Source organism: Lithobates pipiens, unplaced genomic scaffold (genome assembly GCF_037356315.1).
Source record: "Lithobates pipiens isolate NorthernLeopardFrog02 unplaced genomic scaffold, aLitPip1_a1.2 Scaffold_8, whole genome shotgun sequence".
NCBI lineage: Eukaryota > Metazoa > Chordata > Amphibia > Anura > Ranidae > Lithobates > Lithobates pipiens.
This window is the reverse complement of record NW_027507903.1, coordinates 77835581-77857220: the sequence shown is the minus strand read 5'-3', so window position 1 is coordinate 77857220 and position 21640 is coordinate 77835581. Positions and strand designations below refer to the sequence as shown.

Genomic DNA, 21640 nt, shown 5'->3' with positions numbered 1-21640 from the left:
CTCCCCCCACAGTTAGAATCACTCCCTAGGACTCACTTAACTCCTACAGTGCCCCTAGTGGTTAACCCTTTCACTGCAGCCACATTTACACTGTAATCAGTGCATTTTTAATCGCACTGATCGCTGTATAAATGTGATTGTTCCCAAAATAGCGCCAAAAGTGTCCGATCTGTCCACCATAATGTCACAGTCATGATAAAAATCGCTGACTGCCAACATTACTAGTAAAAAATGATCCCCTATTTTGTAGACTCTATAACTTTTGCACAAACCAATCAATAAACGCTTGTTGCGATTTTTTTTTTTTTTTTACCAAAAATATGTAGAATAATAAGTATTGGCCTAAACTGAGGGAAAAAATGTTTTTATATTTTTTGTGAATATGTATTATAGCAAAAAGTTAAAAGTTATATTTTTTTCAAAATTGTCGCTATTTTTTTGTTTATATCGCAAAAAATAAAAACCACAGAGGTGATCAAATACCACCAAAAGAAAACTATATTTGTGGGGGAAAAGGTTACATTAATTTTGTTTGGGAGCCACGTCGCACGACCGAACAATTTTCAGTTAAAGCGATGCAGTGCCAAATCGCAAAAAGTGCTCTGGTCTTTTGCCAGCCGAATGGTCTGGGGCTGAAGTGGTTAATTCATTTATTTGTTTAATAAATATTTTGATACTTTTTTACCCCCCTTGGTACCGTTACAGTCCTTCCAATTTAGTCGTTAGGATTTTTTGGCAGCTGGGTGCCAAAGCGTAGGAACCTGCTGCCTCTCCATGCTGCACATAAATCCAAAGACCTGGGATGCACACGGATGACGTGTAAAGAATTCAGTCGATTTTAATTAGTATGCAGATGGAATGTACAGCATACACTGAAAAACCTCCAACCTGAGGCCAGCAGTGTTTGTTCCATCTGCATGCTCATTAAAATTGAATGAACTCTCTACACGTCATTGGTGTGTGGCCCAATTATTTGAAATCAATTTAAACTATTATTATTTTTAGTAATAACAAAACCCTTTTCCTGCCATGAACAATAGATTGCTATTCCCCAGCTGTCTGCCTAGAACATATGATGCCCAAGCATTGGAAGCAGAGCTTGCAAGAACATGGCTTTCCCTATGTGCATCAATAACACATTACACATACTATGCCATGTATACATGGTTTTTGAATCATAAACAAACGCTGATAAGCAGATTTACATAAGCAGATCTCTTTCACATGTATACCTAAATGCATTAAAAAGACTATAGTTGTCCTTTAAATTTGTATTTCCTTGTTTTAAGCTACAGGATAAATCCCACAGAATAAAACGATTCTCCTGAATATTGGTTTAGCCCAGAAAATGTTTGCCTTTCCTATGTAGGAGAAATACACAATTTAAATATCTATTCAGTATTTATTTCTCTGTCAAACTCTATTTTTAGTACAGCTACCTGTGCTAAAAATAGTTTTAGCTTGGGCAAATAATTTGGTTTCTGCATTTACTCTAAAAATGTAATTTCTGTGGAAAGATTGATGGAAAATAGGATTTTGGCTTGGTTGACACTACACAATGTTAGTGCTCTTTGGTGTCCTGTGTATTAGAGTACTGACCTAGCCCTAAGCAGCACACGAATGGCATGAGGTTTTACATTAAGCTGAAGGAAAGCTATAGCAACAACTCTATTTTTATGACTTTCCCATTTTGGAGTAATATGTAGGCTGAAGTCCCACAAACACCTATTGATTCTGTCAATGAATCCACTAATGCAACCTCCTGTGACGATGTGGCAACGATTCTGCACCACTTCTGAATTCGAAGCAGTGTTGCCACCCTCATGTAGGCTGTGCCTGATTGGACTACAGTAAAATAAAAAACATTGCAAGGAAGTGGCTATTAACTTTGTGCTTGTGCATCACATAGTAACTGGATTTGGTGTTTGTTTAGACTGTCATACAGCAGCTCTTAATTGTATATAAATTAATTGTGTGAACCGTAGAGGACAGGGGTTGCAGAAGATATAGAAAGGAGTCAGCAGGCTCACAATAGTTCAAGAAACATAAATCTATTTCTGATTTTTTTCCCATCTATTATTCCGTAGAGTTAAAAGTAGCCGTATTATAAAGCAGACAGCATGTGGCCTTTAACACCGCACTAAAGCATCAGGTTTTACTAAAATAATCAACAACAAATAACACGAACAAAAGGCACAACTAGTACAAAAGGTCACCATCATCTGGGCAATATGATGTCTAAATACAGTCCTGCATATTAGAAAAGGCTGAATATTTTTTATGGAACAGGTGCTGCATTAGAAAACATTTAGTGACAGATCTATAAAAATGATTTTGACTACAGCAGGAGTTTCCTTTACAAGACAGCTTGATTGGCATGTTTTTGTGAAGTCTAAAATTATTTTGGGAGTTAGATTTAGAGCCAGAGTTGGTTAAAGTGAGAATTTTAATTGGGATGATAAATCTTGCTTTTCTATCATTTTGATCACATTGTTTCCTATAGTCACCAAATAGTATTTGTCATATATTTGTAATCTGGTAATTACCGGAATTTTGGCTACTGTAAAGCCTGGAACACATTACCAGCTGGGTTGAATGAAAAAAAAAAATGGACAGCTCCGATTAGAGCCGCTGTACTAACGATCCAACCTTAGTGTAACAATCTCCCTGGCTGAGCTTTTGTGTTCTGACAGGAGGGCGCCCTACCGCCAGAACACTCCGGTCAGGGCTCTCAGCCATTCACTGATAGAGGGGGTCAGGAGTCAGTCAGCTGCTGGTTTTACAGCATGCAAGTCTGACAGAACTGGCCGAATGACTGGCTTCTGTCAGACTGGCTGGCATACACACAGGCTAAATATCAGCCAGTTTTTATTAAACCGGCTGATGTCTCCTGACATTCGTCCCATGCGTACGGGACTTAAGGTGAATGTAAACCCTCACATATAGAAAAGAAAAAGGTAACAGCTCTCTCTGCAGGGACAACCCAATCCATGCACCAGGTCCACTCACATATACTTAGTGAAGTGAACAGCCTCAGATGATACACAGATATAAAACAAATCTCCCTACATACGTTACGTTTTACATGTATACTGCTGTCTTCATGTTTATATACTTTAGAAAGTGCACATCGTGTTAGGAGATTTTCTCTTCCTGGTTAGCACTGCAGGGAAGCCTGGGCATACAGCCAAGACAGCTGATTGGAGGAAAGACACAAACCCCCTCTCCCCATAGGTAGAGAGTTTCAGCTCTGTTTGTTGAATAGTTCAGGGCTCTGCTAATCTATTTATAGAATCCTCCCCAACACAAAACTCCAGCTGCTTTTATCATGTATGAAGGAGAACTTGTCAAACTGATAACAGAAGGACTGAGCAAGCGACAGCTACGGGATATAGTGCATTGAAGACAGATACGAAAACAGTGCAGATATATGTGCCCAGCTCAAATTCCATGAATCAGGTTTGCATCCATTTTAAAGTTAGTTTGTGTCAGTTATATATACCAGATAATGTCAATATTCTCAGTGTACACACTCCTGGATTAGGCTCAGAGAGAATGGAGAGAGATCTCGGGTCAATGTAGATCTTTAGCAGCGTCCCACAGAACAACTGTACCATCTGAAAGTTTTACTATAGAATGATCACATCAGAATGAACAGAGTGCAAAGTTTTGGAGCCTTGCAGAACCACATACCTGAGGATGGGATCCCGTGGGGCTCCGAAATGTTGTACTTTGTCCACTGTGATGTGATCATTCTATAGTAAAACTTTCAGATGGTACTTGTTGATCCCGGGTGTGCTGCCAAAGATGTACATTGACCAGTTATATATATCAAATTAATTTGTTTGTACTCAGCTGCTTGTTGTCTAGTTGGTAAAAAGTATCTCCATAAGAATCTCATTGGATTATTCAAGCATGTTGCTAATTTAAAATGTGTGTTTTTTTTAAAGGTCTTCTCTGATATTAAAACAAAATACATATAAGAGGTTTGTATTAGTTGGTCTTTGTTTTCTTCAAAACTGCTTCTCCCCCACATAAATGTAAATGAAAAATAAGCTTTAAGCAGGTTGATGGTCCTTAGATGGAGGTCAAATACAGATCAGAAAGAGGTCACTTGCGAACTTGCACTTGTTAGTAAATTCTGAATGAAGAAGCCTCTTAAACTGTTTTTAAATTACACTGGAATTGACTACTAAAAAGTTGCATTTGCCCATGGACCCAAGTCTAAATTCAGGGGACACAGGCCCTAATAATGAGACATACTCAAAGCACTAGTTACATGAGGGTGTAACCCCCTCTGTGTTGCAGATTCTTCACACCTCATGCTTCAATAAAGACTTTCATATACCCTCTGTTCTCTCCACTGTTAGAAGAGGGAAATGATAGGAACAGTTATGTAATAAAGTGATATAAAAAGATACACAATAAAAAATAAAAAAGACTATGAAATATCAGATATGGTTGAAAAAAAGGAGCCAATCCCTTGGTCTAAGAAAAGGTGTTAACACCTCTGAAATAGAAAATTCCTATATCATTTGCCATGTGTCCTGTCTTAATTGTAGTTTTACCATCTTTTTAATATGTTGTTTATCTGTTATCAGTGGATGTAGTAGGCAGCCAAGTGGTGCGCATAACTGAACAAATACTTAAAATATTGTGACCCCAATAATGGCCATAACGGCATATTTAAATTGAACTCTAAACTATTGGGGCTGATTTACTAAAGGGAAATGGACTTAACTTTGCAAAAACATGTATCCTTGGTTTAGCAAATAAGGTAAAGCTCTGCTGACTTCCATCATCATCATGCAAGCAAAAATATGTTTGTTTTTTTTTCATGTGATTTGCTATTCTTTGCAAATGATTTTTCACCACATTCACTGCGCTTATGAAAATTCTTTCGCAAAGTGTACAGCCTATCTGCCTTAGGTAAATCAACCCCATCCTTTCTCTTTAAAAGACCTGTTGTTTTCTATGCCTACAAAAGATGTGTAACTACTATCAGTGGATCTAGTACACAGCCAAGTGGCACACACAACTGAGCAAATACTTAAAAATGTGTGGCTAAAGGTCACAATAATGGTCATAACCGCATAAATACCAAACAATTTGAATTCCAAGCTATTGGAGTTGATTTACTAAAGGAAAAGCGGGTATTTATTTTGCAAGATAATTTGTTAGCTTAGTGAAGGAGGTGATGCTCTGCTAACTTCTATCATGACTTCTATGCATTTTTTTATTTTCCTTCCATATGATTGGCTATTCTTTGCAAAGTGAATTTTCACGACATCCACAAAGCTTAGGGAAAGTCTCTTGCAAAGTGTACATCTTATTTGCCTTTAGTAAATCCACCCCATCATTTCTTTTTAAAGGATCTGTTGCTTTCTATGCACCTAAAAAGAAAAATAAAGTGTTGTTTTCAGTGCTGATTGTTAGTTTTCACGTAACATCTAAAAACAGTCCTTTAGGAATAGTAGACAAGTAATTACTTACCCGCCAGATGTTTGTATTTCATATAGTTTGGATGCATCCAGTGAACCACCACCAACTATTCGAGCCTTTTGTAGAGAAAAGAAAAATAAAGATAATATTTTCTTATGTAGGAAGTGCTGTTCAATGACTTAAGACTAACCATACGCAGAACACCTAACATGAAAATATGTTAAGCAGGCTCAGCTCCAGGCCAGAACATGTATTATATGTTACACGTATTTTAATGTGCTTTAAAAGTTGGTGAACTATCAGTGGAGTATGTAGCTATTATCAATGCAACAAACAGCACAAACATATAAAGGACACATGGATACAAAAACGTGTCACAAGTCCAAACAAGTAATCCTTCAAGCCATTTAACCCAGATATAATCATGAGTAAAGTAGGGGGCTGACTCAGCAACAGGCTTGTATGTTGCAGCCCTTTGTAAGCATTAGGAGAATCCTGTTTAACAATGCACATTCGGTGTTCTTAGGAGGCAACAAAAGAATGGATAACCAGAAGGAGCACATGCAATATTCCACAAGTAAAATGAAGGAACCAAACAGGTCAAGTCACAAACAAACATTAACAAGACATGATCCCTTAGGAAAGAGGTGATTTTTAAACCTTTTCATCCATAGCTTTGCTATCTGAAAGAGAACCAGGAAGAAGGAGGATAGATGTTAGATACAAGATTGTCCAAGCAGCTCACTGGAAGCTTCATACATAGATGAGAATTAATGTACCTTTTATATAGTGCACATTAGAACATTGCAAACAGAGTTGAAAACAACAAAGATTTATACCCTTCAATGTGGTGTAGGTGTATGGTAACAAATCTGAAGACTAGCTTTTAAACAGTTAGATAAAAACATTTGAAAAACATGCTATTTTATGGGAGCTCTATAACTTCTAAAATATGTTAATTTCCGTTTCTTACAGATTATGCTTATTTTTAATATATGTATTTGTTAAGCATTTTCAGAGAGACTGCTTTCCATAGAAAACAGCTGGCTTGTGCTTGGCTGTTTCATGATGTCACCCCCTCTCCTAGAAAAACCGCCTACTCAACTTCAGCTGTTTTTAGCAGGTAGGGGGTGAAAGATGCTAGAATGAAGAACACTGTAAAACAGATGCAGGTGGACATAGGTTACACTAAGAGTTAAGCCAACTATTTCTATAAAAATAAATCGATTTATAAATAGCCATTTTAGTAACGATTGATAACAATTCCTAAGTATCATCACACTAACTGAAACAAAATATTTTAACTTTACCAATATCTTGGAACTGCAAAAGGACGCAGTTTCCTTTTTAAACTCAAGAGAAATAGGGGTTGATTTACTAAAGGCAAATAGACTGTGCAGTTGCTCCAGATCTTAGTAAATAGGTAAAGCTTCACTTTGCAAAGCATACCCAATCACATGCAAGGAACATTAAAAAAAAAAAAAAAAATCTGCTTGCACATGATTGATGGAACTCAGCAGAGCTTTTGCTCATTTACTAAGCTCTGGGGCAACTGCTCTTGAAGAGTGCAACTACACTTTGCAAAGTGCTCCGTCTATTTGCCTTCAGTAAATCAACCCCATAATGACATATCTAAGAATTTGTGAATCCCCAAGAATACTGCACATTTTTTATTTCAATTATTTTATTTCCTAATACATTTCATAGTCAACACAATGAACCATGACTTTTCAGCAGGCTGAACTGCACCTAAAAGTGATTATCACTAGAATGTAGGTCCTGGTGGCTTAATCAATTTAGAAAAAGATTAAATAAATTGTCTGAATTTTATAGCGTTTCATTTCTGCAAAAAGATACCCACTCAGTTGAGTGCAAAGACAATTAAACTCATGCCCAAATGAACCCCAATAGAAGTGCATATAGTTTTTAATTAAGTGCTTCCTTTTATTTTTCTTATCCACAAACGATAGCAGGACAGGGTGATTTGACTGATTGCTTAATGCAAGAAAAACACTGTAGACTGAGAATTGCATTTATCAATTACCCTATTTTTCTGCAAGAGCAATGAGCAAAATTATAATCTATTTAACAGCCATGTTCTGGTGCTCAAGGGTGTATTTACATTCATGTGGAATAATTTATGTACCTCTAGCCAGTAAAAACGTAAGGGTAAGGATCAGTTAGTGCTTAAAATTCTAATTTATTGTTTATGTATGATCAATAGAATGAAGGAAAGTCTAAAAAGAGTCAGATTAGTATGAAACCGTTTTCTTATTTCAATTTAGCAATCAATAAACTGTTATTTACTAAAATGCTTAAATACAAGTACTGACAACTAATGCCATTTCTGTTATACAAATGTCACCTTGACAGATTATTTTATTACTTCACTTCCATAAAATGTATACCATCAGTGATGATTATTGCCATTTTAAAATTACTGTAATTGTCACATACTTGAATTACATCAGCAATAAAAGCCGATGCGGTCACAGATGTACTCCTAGATGTATTCTAATTACAATCAACAAATAGAGAATGCTAGGTGTATGTAAGTACAGGGGGAGGTGGCACAGCCCAATTGCAAGGTATACATAAAGACAGCATAAAAATACAATTTGAATGTTTAGATTTATTTTTTCTTACTGCTGATGTGGTGTTCATTTTACAGAAGTCTACATAATGATCTCTACTTTGGAACTAAAACCAAGTTCCTAGTCTCGGAAAATGAAGCAAAGTAAAATCTAATGTTATGCAGTAGTAGTGAACATTCACAAATAGTCAGCTAACCTATAGTAAGCCTGAAACCAACTTTTAGTAGCAAAACCAACACAAGATGGTTTCTTATTGGTTACTATGCATTACTACACATTACACTTTGTACATATTCTAATGTAATGTTATTAAAATGACCTTTCCTTTTAAGTCTGCAGCCCTGTAGTTTTCTGTAGAGTCAAGTCAACATCGCAACCTGCAGGCCTTATCTACACATTTAGTGTACAGAACATCTCCAGGAATGTCATTTCTTGCTTGTGTGATTGGCTCACTGATTTTCCCAGAAGTCTGCACTAAGATAAACTGCAAGTCAGATTTTAGGCATCCTGTGCAATAGAAATTATATTTTTGGTGAGATACTTCATAACAGTAAATTGCTTCTAAAGGGATGCAGACACTGCAACTTTCCTCATTAGAATTCAGAAAGTGCATCAGCTGATTATATTGAACACAGACACTTCCATTTAGGAATCAATGTTCCAATGAACATTTTCTTAGGCACAAAAACAGGTAGGACTCTGCTACAAAGTTTGTTAAAATCCTTGAAATGTACTGTACATTGATTGAAGGGATTTTTTTTCTTTCCTCAACAAAAGTGGAGTTGCTCTTTAAGATACAAGCAACATTATGATACTAAGAATACTCTTGTACCTCTAACATGATGGGCAAACCTTATATGTGTTCCATAACAAAAAAGAGAACATTTCCCAGGGACTATACAGGTGGGGGTCTGAATATGTGCAGCAAGTACAATGGTAGTACAAAAGTAATACATTTTTAGTAATGTTTAGTGTATTAATTAGCCAGTTCTCCCAATCAAATCTGGCATATTTGCTATACAGACTTATGATACACGTTTCTCTTTCAAGTAGCACCCTCCTAGTTAGTTAGATTGCTAGTAGAATTAAGGAAAAATTTGTTTCAGCTCCTCTGTAGCCAGTGGAGCAGAGTTTGATTGATTTTAGCTGTTCTGGGTTCTGCCGGTTGCAGGCTTAACCACTTTCACTTGCTTTCTAGTAAGTTCTAGAATGTAGTGGGGTGGAAAAGGCAGACCCTGGACTTGCATATTCATATAACCTCAGCCAATTCCTAGAAAAAAGAATGACGAGTAGGAAGCTGAACTCCCAAGACAGCATCCTTAGGCCCCTATCACACAGAGTGGACTCCATTTTGCTCACTAGGGGATCTGTCTGCTGATTCCCTGCTGAGTAGAGCCCACTCTGCTTTCTGGGCTGTCGGTTGTAAAAGGACGCTGTTTGTTTACACCTGACTGCCCCCTGATCTAATGAAATGGATCCCCTTGTTTCTTTCTAGCAGATCAGATTGAAGGTAGGCGGGTGTAAACGGACACAGGTCTGCTTACACCTGCCGCTCCACAGAGGGGAATGGAGGGTCATATTGGGTCCGCCTGAAAAACTGGGGTCAGAGGTAGGGTTGAGAGCCCTGTCAAGTGGGCTGTATGAGGCCCCATTATTTTTAACAGCAGCCCTGATCCTGGCTGATTGACTCCAATCAAAAATTGAGTTTAAAGTTCCATGCACACTCAAGCTCATAAATGGCTGTTCTGAACGTCGGATTGCTAGCAGGAAAACGCTGCTTTAAAAACGCGATTTTATCAGCGTTTTGCATTGCTGTTAATGCACGTTTAGCGGCGACAGCTAAACTCAGATAAGGGTTTGGTATGGATTTCTCTTCGGATAATGGGGTTTCCCTTAAATTCCCTACCAGACCGAAGGGCCTGGTATTGTCTGAGGGGGAACCCCACACCAATTTTTTTTTACATTTTAGCGGGGGTTCCTCTTAAGTCAGATCATGATGATCCGACTTCTGGTGCGACTTCTAATGAAATCAGTGGGCTCCCATATGGAACCATCGATTTAGAATAGAGGCAGAGAAACGCCAAATGAGGCTTAATGCTCTTTTTAACCCTTGTTTAACACCTTTTACTGGTGTCTGGCGTTTCCAGTATTGCTCTTGAACGCGATTGTATGGTGTTCAGAAAACATCCCATAGACTCCACTGCTGATAAACATCCAAAAACATCCATGTGTGCATGGACACATAGGATAACAAAGAGTGGAGTTTATGGGCTTTTAAAAAAAATGCCCAAATGCCAAAAAAAGGCAGTTTTTGAGCTGCAGCGTGCATGGAGCCTAAAGAAATCAAAAGGAAAGTTATGGCTATTCAGTGGTTTGCAGATTCATTCATTTTGATCAAAACACATATCACTTAGATAATGAAATTTATGTGTATATGGCCACCATTAGATAAGGGCACTCTTTGGGTATTCTGAAAGCTGTGGATGCTGATTTTCTGCGTACAATAGCCGACACTACAGATTTGTCCATTTGTTTAGCATGCATGGGGGAATCAAGTGTCTTTTCCCATTCAGCCAGCAAGGCTGATGGAGAGCAATTTTAACGTGTATGGACAGCTTTACAATTGTCCTTCCAACAACTAGCAAGGCTTGTTAAGAAAACACTTATTTGTTAACATAATTTTAAAAAATCCAATAATATTAGGTTTTCTAGGAGTATTTTTATGTATGTTGAAGACGCAGAACAGTCAAAGCTTTATAAAAGCAAGGCCATGCATGGGTTTATTACAAATAGCCCTGGGAATACAATTTCTGTTTATTTCCTATGAAATCAATCTATCACTATATATCACTTTATTTGACTGCAACGCCTAAGCAAGCGACAGAGGTTATTACATTTTGCTGTATATGAAAGTCTTAGTTACTACATATTTACACTGGGATATTTAATGTTACTAGATATCGCCTTTACTCAGAAGAGAAGCATTTGAATACCCAGGCTTATGGCAAGTGGTGTCATCATGGAAGGCTTTTTGTCATGATGCTTCTTTCTTAATGCTGGTCTTCACATGTACTTGTGTGTGACATGATATCTGCCATGCCTAGTTATAATATGTTCCACAGCAACTTTAGTTTGCTCTATTGGTCAATCCTCAGTGCACATTTGTATTTGCCTGGCTTCCTGTAAGGCAATGCGAAAAGCTCATAAGAAAGCAACTTACTACAATATGTAAGGTATCTTCATTTACAATGGGGGGAACTAGGGCATGGGCTATGCCCACAGACATGAAAATAGCTACACGCTCTGTGCCGTTAATACTGTGTGGTTCTGCCATAGCTCTTGCCCACATGTCTCAGAGTTTTTAATATGTGAACTTCCTCATTTTACAGCTTCAGGGTGCACTGTGTAGCTATTTCTACAATGAGACTAATAAAGATTGAGCATGCATGTGTCAGTTCTAAGGGCCTTAGACATTTTTTTTTTTAAACTAAAATGAATCAGATTGGATTTCTGCTGTGGCATGTATGCTAAGTTAATCTAAAAAGAAAAAATCAACTCCACAACTAAATTTGAATTGATAGTAATTTGATAGATAGAGAACACGGGGACACACTATGAGATTGGAGGAGAAGCAGTTTAACCTTAAACTGGGCAGGGGGAGTTTTACTGTCAGGGCAATAAGGATGTGGAAATCTCTTTCACAATTGGTGGTGGCTGCGGGGAATTTTTAAGAGACTCTTGGATGTGCATCTTAAAGAACACAACATACAGAGATATGGGAAATAATTACAGACACCGACACGTGTACCTACACAGGTTAAACTGGATACACTATTGTCTTTATTCAACCTTACCTACTACAGTATCTAACAAAAGTGAGTACACCCCTCACATTTTTGTAAATATTTTATTATATCTTTTCATGTCACAACACTGAAGAAATTACACTTTGCTGCAATGTATTGAGTGTACAGCTGTAGTGTAAATTTGCTGTCCCCTCAAAATAACTCCACACAACATCTTATATGTGTTCTGGTCCTGCAAACATCTTACTAGTTTCTGGAAAAGCATATTCAGATGTATTTCACATATCACAGTAGTCCTGAGATCACCAAATCCTGGGGTGGCATTACTAAATCTGGGTATTAAGACCTTCCCTCCCTGCTTCCGTACAGTGGTTTCACACATTTTACTAGCAGCTAGATGACTGATAACTAAACACTGGAAATCCAATAGGGTACCCAATGTCTCAGAAGTACTTGAAATGACATAAGCTAACAAAATTTCTGAATCTTTGCTGGCGAATAAGGATGGCAATAGGAAAAATGTTGACAATCAGTGGAAAATATGGTCAGACTGGTTCAAAGTAGACTAAAGTTTGTCTTCAGAAAGCTACATTCTTGATTGCACCAGTCTTTTACCTATCTTACTTATTCGGAAATGGTTAATGTTAATCTCGTTATAATTCATATGATACCTTACCCTCCCTTTTTCTTCCTAACATTATTGTTCTACAGGAATACACTGCATTGTTCTTAAAGGTAAATCTACAACTACCCACCCCTTGTATGATTACGCCTCATATGGATCAGCCTACCACCGTATACAATGTATGTTCTGGTTGTCCAATGCTTTAGTGTGTATTTGCACTTGTTATACTCGCTGTAACATTTTGTACCATGTTGTGTACTTTGAAAAATGTTAAAAACTTTAACAAAAAACAATTGAATAAAAAAGAAGAAAAAATTTAATCACACAGCCATTAATGTCTAAACTGCTGGTAACAAAAGTGAGTACACCCCTAAGTGAAAATGTCCAAATAGGGCCCAATTAGCCATTTTCCCTCCCTGGCGTCATGTGTCTTATTAGTGTTACAAGGTCTCAGGTGTGAATGGGGAGCAGGTGTGTTAAATTTAGTGTTATCACTCTCACTCTCTTATACCGATCACTGGAAGTTCAACATGGTACCTCATGGCAACTCTCTGTGGACCTGAAAAAAAATACCTACATAAAGATAGCCTAGGCCAGTGATGGCGAACCTTGGCACCCCAGATGTTTTGGAACTACATTTCCCATGATGCTCAACTACACTGCAGAGTGCATGAGCATCATGGGAAATGTAGTTCCAAAACATCTGGGGTGCCAAGGTTCGTCATCACTGTCATAGGCTATAAGAGGATTGCCAAGACCCTGAAACTGAGCTTCAGCTTGGTGGCCAAGACCATGCAGCTGTTTAACAGGACAGGTTCCACTCAGAACAGGCCTAGTAATGATTGACCAAAGAAGTTGATTGCATATGCTCAGCTTCATATACATAGGTTGTCTTTGGGAAATAGACGTATGAGTGCTGCCAGCATTGCTGCACAAGTTGAAGAGCTGGGGAATCAGCCTGTCAGTGCTCAGACCATACGCTGCACACTGTATGAAATTAGTCTGCATAGCTGTCATCCCAAAAGGAAGCCTCTTCTAAAGATGATGCACAAGAAAGCCCACAAACAGTTTGCTGAAAACAAGCAGACTAAGGACATGGATTACCGGAACCATGTCCTGTGGTCTGATGAGACCAAGCTAAACTTATTTGGTTCAGATGGTGTCAAATGTGTGTTCCCGCAACCAGGTGAGGAGTACAAAGACAAGTATGTCTTGCCTACAGTCAAGCATGGTGGTGGGAGTGCCATGGTTTGGGGCTGCACGAGTGCTGCCGGCATTGGGAAGCTACAGATCATTGAGGGAACCATGATGCCAACATGTACTATGACATACTGAAGCAGAGCATGATCCCCTCCCTACAGAGACTGGGCCACAGGGCAGTATTCCAACATGATAAAGACCCCAACCACACCTCCAAGATGACCACTGCCTTGCTAAAAGAAGCTGAGGGTGAAGGTGATGGACTGGCCAAGCTTATCTCCAGCTATAAACCTTATTGAGCATCTGTGGGGTATCCTCAACTGGAAGGTGGAGGAGCGCAAGGTCTCTAACATCCACCAGCTCCGTGATGTAGGCATGGAGGAGTGGAAGAGGACTCCAGTGGCAACCTGTGAAGCTCTGGTGCTCCATGCCCAAGAGGGTTAAAGCAGTGCTGGAACATAATGGTGGCCACACAAAATATTGACACTTTGGGCCCAATTTGGACATTTTCACTCACTTTTGCCAGCGGTTTAGACATTAATTGCTGTGTGTTGAGTTATTTTGAGGGGACAGAAAATGTACACTGTTATACAAGCTGTACATTCAATACTTTACATTGTAGCAAAGTGTTATTTCTTCAGTGTTGTCACATGAAAATATATAAAATATTTACAAAAATGTGAGGGGTATACTCACTTTTGTAAGATACTGTATGTAAATATATGCTGTCTCTGAGGCTTGTATTATTCTGTAACAACACAAACAACTTACATGTCCTAAGCCTGTAGAGTAAATAAGCTATGTCTCCAAAGGACCTTCTTTCCACTGTACAGCAATTTAAAAAAAATATATTATTGGCTTTGGTACTTATCCCTCATATCAGAACCCAGCTTCCCATGTCTTTTATTTTATTTTTTCAGCCAGATTTACTCCTTATACAGGTGTCTTGGCTATTAAATCTGACTGAACACTATAAAAATGCTTGAGCCTAATAATAATGCTGCTGTAAGTCTTAAAATGGTTGTAAAGGAAAAAAAAATAAAATCATTGCCAGCCCCTGTGTTCTATCAAGCCATTCTACTAAGGCCGCGTACACACGGGCGGACTGTTCGCCCAACCTTGTCCGCTGAACAGTGCTTGGGCGGACAGTCCGCTCGTGTGTGGGCTTTCAGCGGACAGTTTCAGCGGACAGTTTAACGGACAAAGTCTTTCGGAAATTCCGAAAAACTGTCCGCTGAAACTGTGTTTGAGCGAACAGTCCGCCCGTGTGTAGGCTACTTTCGAAATGAGCAAACTGTTCCCGCTCGGAGGAAAGTCTGCTCATTTCGAGGTAGGCGGGGCCCGCGACGGAGACGTCGCGGGCTCCGCCGCCTGGAATGGGCTTAAAGGGGAACCCCAACGCCGAAAAAAATCGGCGTGGGGGTTCCCCCAAAGTCCACAACAGACCCTTGTCCGAGCACGCTACCCTCAACATGGGGGGGTGCCTTGGGGAAGGGGGGCCGCGCGGCCCCCCCACCCCAAAGCACCTTGTCCCCATGTTGATGAGGACAAGGGCCTCTTCCCGACAACCCTGGCCGTTGGTTGTCGGGGTCTGCGGGCGGGGGGCTTATCGGAATCCGGGAGCCCCCTTTAAGAAGGGGGCCCCCGGATACCGGCCCCCCACCCTATGTGAATGAGTATGGGGTACAATGTACCCCTACCCATTCACCTGTGAAATAAAGTACAAAAAAAAACACAACACAGAGAAAAAATATTTTATTGCACAGCTCCGGGGGTCTTCCGTCTTCGGGGGTCTTCTCGCCGGACTCCTCCGCTATCTTCGTGTAGCTCTTTTACTAGCGGAGGAGCCCGGCTTTCTTCCTCCCCGCCGCCGGCCTCTTCTCCCGACTTCGGGGGTCTTGTCCCCCTCTTCGGTTCTTCTGCCGGGCCACCGCGCCTTCTTGTAGCTCTTTTGCAGGCGGTGGCCCGGTCTTCTGTCGCCGCTGCCTTCCGTTCTTCTGTCGCCGCCTTCGGTTCTTCTGCCGGGCCACCGCGCCTTCTTGTAGCTCTTTTACAGGCGGTGGCCCGGTCTTCTGTCGCCGCTGTCGCTGTCGCCGCCTTCCGTTCTTCTTCTTGTTCTTCTTCTTCTTCCCCAGGAGATGTTGACACGTCGCTCTCTCCGGCCGGAATGCCAGAGCCGCGCTGTGCGGTCACTTATATAGTGACAATGGGGCGGTGTCACATGGTGGCCCGGCAGAAGAACCGAAGGTGGCGACAGAAGAACGGAAGGCAGCGGTGACAGAAGACCGGGCCACCGCCTGCAAAAGAGCTACAAGAAGGCGCGGTGGCCCGGCAGAAGAACCGAAGAGGGGGACAAGACCCCCGAAGTCGGGAGAAGAGGACGGCGGCGGGGAGGAAGAAAGCCGGGCTCCTCCGCTAGTAAAAGAGCTACACGAAGATAGCGGAGGAGTCCGGCGAGAAGACCCCCGAAGACGGAAGACCCCCGGAGCTGTGCAATAAAATATTTTTCTCTGTGTTGTGTTTTTTTTGTACTTTATTTCACAGGTGAATGGGTAGGGGTACATTGTACCCCATACTCATTCACATAGGGTGGGGGGCCGGTATCCGGGGGCCCCCTTCTTAAAGGGGGCTCCCGGATTCCGATAAGCCCCCCGCCCGCAGACCCCGACAACCAACGGCCAGGGTTGTCGGGAAGAGGCCCTTGTCCTCATCAACATGGGGACAAGGTGCTTTGGGGTGGGGGGGCCGCGCGGCCCCCCCTTCCCCAAGGCACCCCCCCATGTTGAGGGCACGTGGCCTGGTACGGCTCAGGAGGGGGGGCGCGCTCGCTCGCCCCCCTTTCCTGGCCGGCCGGGTAGCGTGCTCGGACAAGGGTCTGTTGTGGACTTTGGGGGAACCCCCACGCCGATTTTTTTCGGCGTTGGGGTTCCCCTTTAAGTCCATTCCAGGCGGCGGAGCCCCACCTACCTGTACACGCGCTCGAAATGGGCGGATTTGCCTCCGCCTTACGTGGGCGAGTCCGTTCATTTCAAAAGTTGAGCGAACTGTTTGGCAAACAGTTCGCTGAAACAGTCCGCTCAAAAAAGTGCCGTGTGTGGCCATGTCCGTCCATGCTAATTTTGAGCGGACTGTTTGCCGAAACTGTTTGACAAACAAAGTTGGGCGAACAGTCCGCCCGTGTGTACGCGGCCTTAGTGTAAATGTCTTTGTAAAAGCCGAAGTCCCCTCAACCCTCTGTGTGCTCAGCCCCTCCTGGTGTAGCCCTGAGATTGGAGGGGGAGAGTGGCCGGAGGTCACGTGCCTGGCCAGAAAAGATCTGAGATAAAGTATTTAGAGGCATCGTTTTACACCAATATTTACACTGTGTAGGATGGCCTGATAAAACAGGAGCGGAGGATAACACACAAAGGAGCTGACAGGCAGGGAGGCAGGGAGAGAGGGAGAGCAGCAGGATGTTGGAGGCACATAACCTTACCACCGTAATTATGAATCAGCAGCCATGATCACTGTGGCCAGCACACTAAGGGGACACAGGAACAGGCAGGATCAACCAGGATATTTACAGCTTAGAGACGAACAGATTAGACAGCATTAGCACTGTGCTGTTTAACCGCTTGTTGACCAGCCGCCACAGTTGTACTGTGGCAACCTGGCCTGGCTGTGTGAATGGTCATGTTACATTGCTTCTTCTGGTGGCCACTAGGGGCACGTGCACATACCACCCACTGTTTGCCCCCGGAGCTGATGCAAGTGCCTAGCAGTCTCGATGACCGCTGGGCTACCGCAATCGCTTGTGACATGTGAGGACCGGGATCTCTGTGTGTAAACACTGAGATCCTGGTTCTCTGAGGGGAGAAGAGACAGATTGTATTTTTATACAAGGTATGAACACTGATCTATCTCTTCCCCTACCAAGTCCCACCCCCCCCTTCAGTTACAACACACACTAGGGAACACAATTAACCCCTTGATCGCACCCAGTGTTAACCCCTTCATTGCCAGTGAAATTGTTACAGTAATCAATGCATTTTTATAGCACTGATCACTGTATAAATGCCAATGGTCCCAAAAAAGTGTCAAAATGTGTCAAAATGTGTCCGATGTGTTTGCCATAATGTCGGAGTCATGATAAAAATCCCAGCTGCCATTACTAGTAAAAAAAAATAATAATAATAATAAAAATGCTATAAATCTCTCCCCTATTTTGTAGACACTATAACTTTTTTGCAAACCAATCAACATATGCGTATTGCAATTGTTATTACCAAAAATATGTAGAAGAATACACATCTGCCTAAACTGAGAAAAAAATAGCGCAATTGTCAGTTAGTGACGCAGTGCCATATCACAAAAAGTGCTCTGGTCAGGAAGGAGGACAAATCTTCTGGGGGTGAAGCGGTCAACAGGATTTTTTTTTACTATAAAGGGAACAGGATTTTTTTTTTTTTTTTAGGGTTACAACCTCTTTAAAGGCACACTAACCAAGCCTGAAAAAATTGAAAAAGTGTTTTTTTGTGGGGACTGAACCTTTAACCGGTGCCCGACCACCGCCTGTATATGTACGTTGACAGAATGGCACGGCTGCACAAATGGGCATACCTGTACATCCCTTTGAATGTGCCGCCATGCCATTGCATGCACACCACCGGCTGCGAGCTCCATGATTAGAATCGTGGCTCCCACGCACTCTATGTCCGCGGGGATACCCACGAGCGTCTCATGGAGAGGAGGAACGGGGAGATGCTAATGTAAACAAGCATCTCCCTGTTCTGCCTAATGACATTGTCACTAATCACAGCTTGGGAGCAGTGATCAGTGATGTGTCACACATAGCACCTCCCCCCACATTTAGAATCACTCCCTAGGACACACTTAAGCCCTGCAGTGCTACTGATCGCTGTATAAATGTGAATGGTCCCAAAAAATGTGTCAAAATTGTCTGATGTGTTCGCTATAATGTCGCAGTCATGATAAAAAAGACACTGATCGCCGCCATAACTAGAAAAAAAAAAGATTAATAAAAATGCCATAAAGCGATCCCCTATTTTGTAGACGCTATAACTTTTGCACAAACCAATCAATAAATGCTTATTGCGATTTTTTTTACCAAAAATATCGGCCTAAACTGAGGAAAAAATGTTTTTTTTATATATTTTTGGGGGATATTTACTATAGCAAAATGTAAAAAATTATGCGTTTTTTTCAAAGTTGTCACCTATTTTTGTTTATAGCACAAAAAATAAAAAACGCAGAGGTGATCAAATACCACCAAAAGAAAGCTCTATTTCTGGGACAAAAGGATGTCAATTTTGTTTGGGAGCCAGGTCGCACGACCGCGCAATTGTCAGTTAAAGCGATGCAGTGCCGAATCGCAAAAAGTGGTCTGGTCTTTGGCCAATCAAATGGTTTGGAGCTGAAGTGGTTAAACACTCATTTCAGAAACATGTTCATGATATTCTCTTATAGCCGCAGAGGGCAGTTTCATTCGTTTTTTTGTTTTTTTATTTATCATTTTATTTTCTTGTTTTTGCAAAATGTTGGAGCACTTCATAGATCCGGCTGCTTCCAAGCCAGCTGAAACATATCATTAATAAAATACAATGTTTACGCAAAAGAACAATGTCATTAAAAAAACGATGGTTTTGTTCCATCTGACAACATTTGTGATTCCAAGCTGTGCTCTGTTATATGGATAACTGCAAAAAACTCTACTGTAATGTATTTGAGATGATATACGGGATATTAAATTCATGCCGTCACACAAAAAGTAATATACTGTTCATCTATATACCATGTACTGCATTGCAACTCCATGTACTGCATTGCAAACATTTTAAAATGTAATATAATATATTTTAGATATTATTTTAGATATTGTTTCAGAATTTCTTTTTTATATGCAGTGCACTTAGGAAACATTTAAGAAACATTTAAGAAACAAGTAAACCTATATAGGCTCACCTGTAGGTAGAAATTATCTGCTGTTACTTCTCTCTGCTATTTGAGTCATTGCTGAAATGTTATACTGACACCTCAGTGAGATCTATGATGATAGCAGAGGAAGGAAGCCGCAGACAAAAGTGACACTAATGACACGTACACACGACCGGACTTTCCGGCAGAAAAGGTCAGACGGTCTTCCTGAAGTACTTTTGACAGAGTTATGGCGGAGTTACGATGGACTTCTGAAGGAACGGACTTTCCCAATACACGAACGGACCAAAGTCCGTTAGTTTTGAACGTGATGATGTATGACGGGATTAGAAAAGGAAGTTCAATAGCCAGTAACCAATAGCTGCCCTTGCATCGTATTTGGTCTGTCGGACCAGCATACAGACAAACGGTTTTCCTGATAGAAATTGATTCCGTCGGACAGATTTGAAACGTGTTCTATTTCTAGGTCCATCTGAATTTTTGAAGAAAAAAGTCAGATGAGCCCACACAAGATCGTAATATCCGATGGACTGATTCTGTCTGACCTTTTCAGCCGGGAAGTTTGGTCTTGTGTATGCGGCATTAGAGTCTGATTTACTAAAGGCAAATAGACTGTGCGCTTTGGCAAGTGCAGTTGCTTCAGAGCTTAGTAAATGAACAGAAACTCTTCTGACTTCCATTATCCAATCATATGTAAGCAAAAATACTTTTTTTTTATTTTCCTAACATGTGATTGGGTACTTTTTGCAAAGTAAAGCTTTACTTAACTTACTAAGCTCTGGAGTAACTGTCCTTTAAGCACAGTCTATTTGCCTTTAGTAAATCAACCTTGTAGTGCTCTTAATTGAGACACACTAAAGAGGGATACGCTTTGTTCATATTTAATGTCTGAGGTTTACAACCGCTCTTCTTGTACTTACTGTGACGATTCACCCTCTTAGTTTAGGGGGTGGAAGGTTCAGTATTGAGCTGGCCCACCCTTTGTAACTATGACATCTTCAACTCTTCTGAGAAGGCTGTCCACAAGGTTTAGGAGTGTGTCTATGAGAATATTTGATTATTTATTTCTTTGAGAAGCTGTTTGTGAGGTCAGGCACTGATGTTGGATGAGAAGGCCTGTCTTCGCTCTAATTCATTCCAAAGATATTCTATCGGGTTGAGGTCAGGGCTCTGTGCAGGCCAGTCAAGTTCCTCCACCCAAAACTCCCTCATTCATGTTTTTATGAACCTTACTTTGTGCACTGGTGCGCAGTCATGTTGGAACAGGAAGAGACCATCCCCAAACTGTTTCCACAAAGTTGGGAGCATGAAATTGTCCAGAAAACATTTGGGATAAATTAGAGTGGAGACTGTGAGCCGGGCCTTCTCGTCCACTTCAGTGCCTGACCTTACAAATGTGCCTCTTGAAGAATGATCAAACATTCCCATAGGCACACTCCTAAATCTTGTGGACACACTTCCCATAAGAGTCGAAGCTGTTATAGCTGCAAAGGGTGGGCCAACTCAATATTGAACACTATGGACTAAGACTGGGATGCCCTTAAAGTTCATGTGTGTGTAAAGGCAGGCGTCCCAATACCTTTGGTAATTGTGACAGGGAGTCACTCTGAGCAGGGTGGCCCATGGAACCCAGATTACCTTAGAGAGGTTGGGAAATCCCTGTATCAGCTCCCCAGACCCCTCTTATATGTAAGTCACCCTGTGTCTATTAGGGATATGGTCTCAGGGATTCCTTATACATGCATCCAGCACGGGGTGATCAGATCAGAAGGCTGCACCATAAAGGAGCCAAAAACAGATGGATAAATGAAATAAATGTATTTATTAAGGATAACAACATGGAAAACAAGGAAAACAACCAACACCAATAAACCATAACCAAATAAGTAAAGCTCAAGAACATGGCAATCCTATACACAACTAACTAACTAACTAAGTATATACAAATGCAAGGAACAAAACAGGGATAACAGATAAAGTGGAACAGGAAACAGGTCTCAGGGTAAGGCTATGGGATACAGGGTCCAGGACAGAAGACA

General features: G+C 41.0%; 1 protein-coding gene across 1 annotated transcript in view; it reads right to left on the bottom strand.

Moving 5' to 3' along the window:
• UNC13C (unc-13 homolog C) overlaps nucleotides 1–21640 on the bottom strand; it is an 857791-nt gene that overhangs the window by 717915 nt on the left and 118236 nt on the right. Inside the window, exons 4-5 of the mRNA XM_077472480.1 lie at nucleotides 6103–6125; nucleotides 5494–5558 (exon numbers count right to left, since the gene is read on the bottom strand). Coding sequence (XP_077328606.1) covers nucleotides 5494–5558; nucleotides 6103–6125 — 88 coding nt within the window. The remainder of the gene's footprint in view (nucleotides 1–5493; nucleotides 5559–6102; nucleotides 6126–21640) is intronic.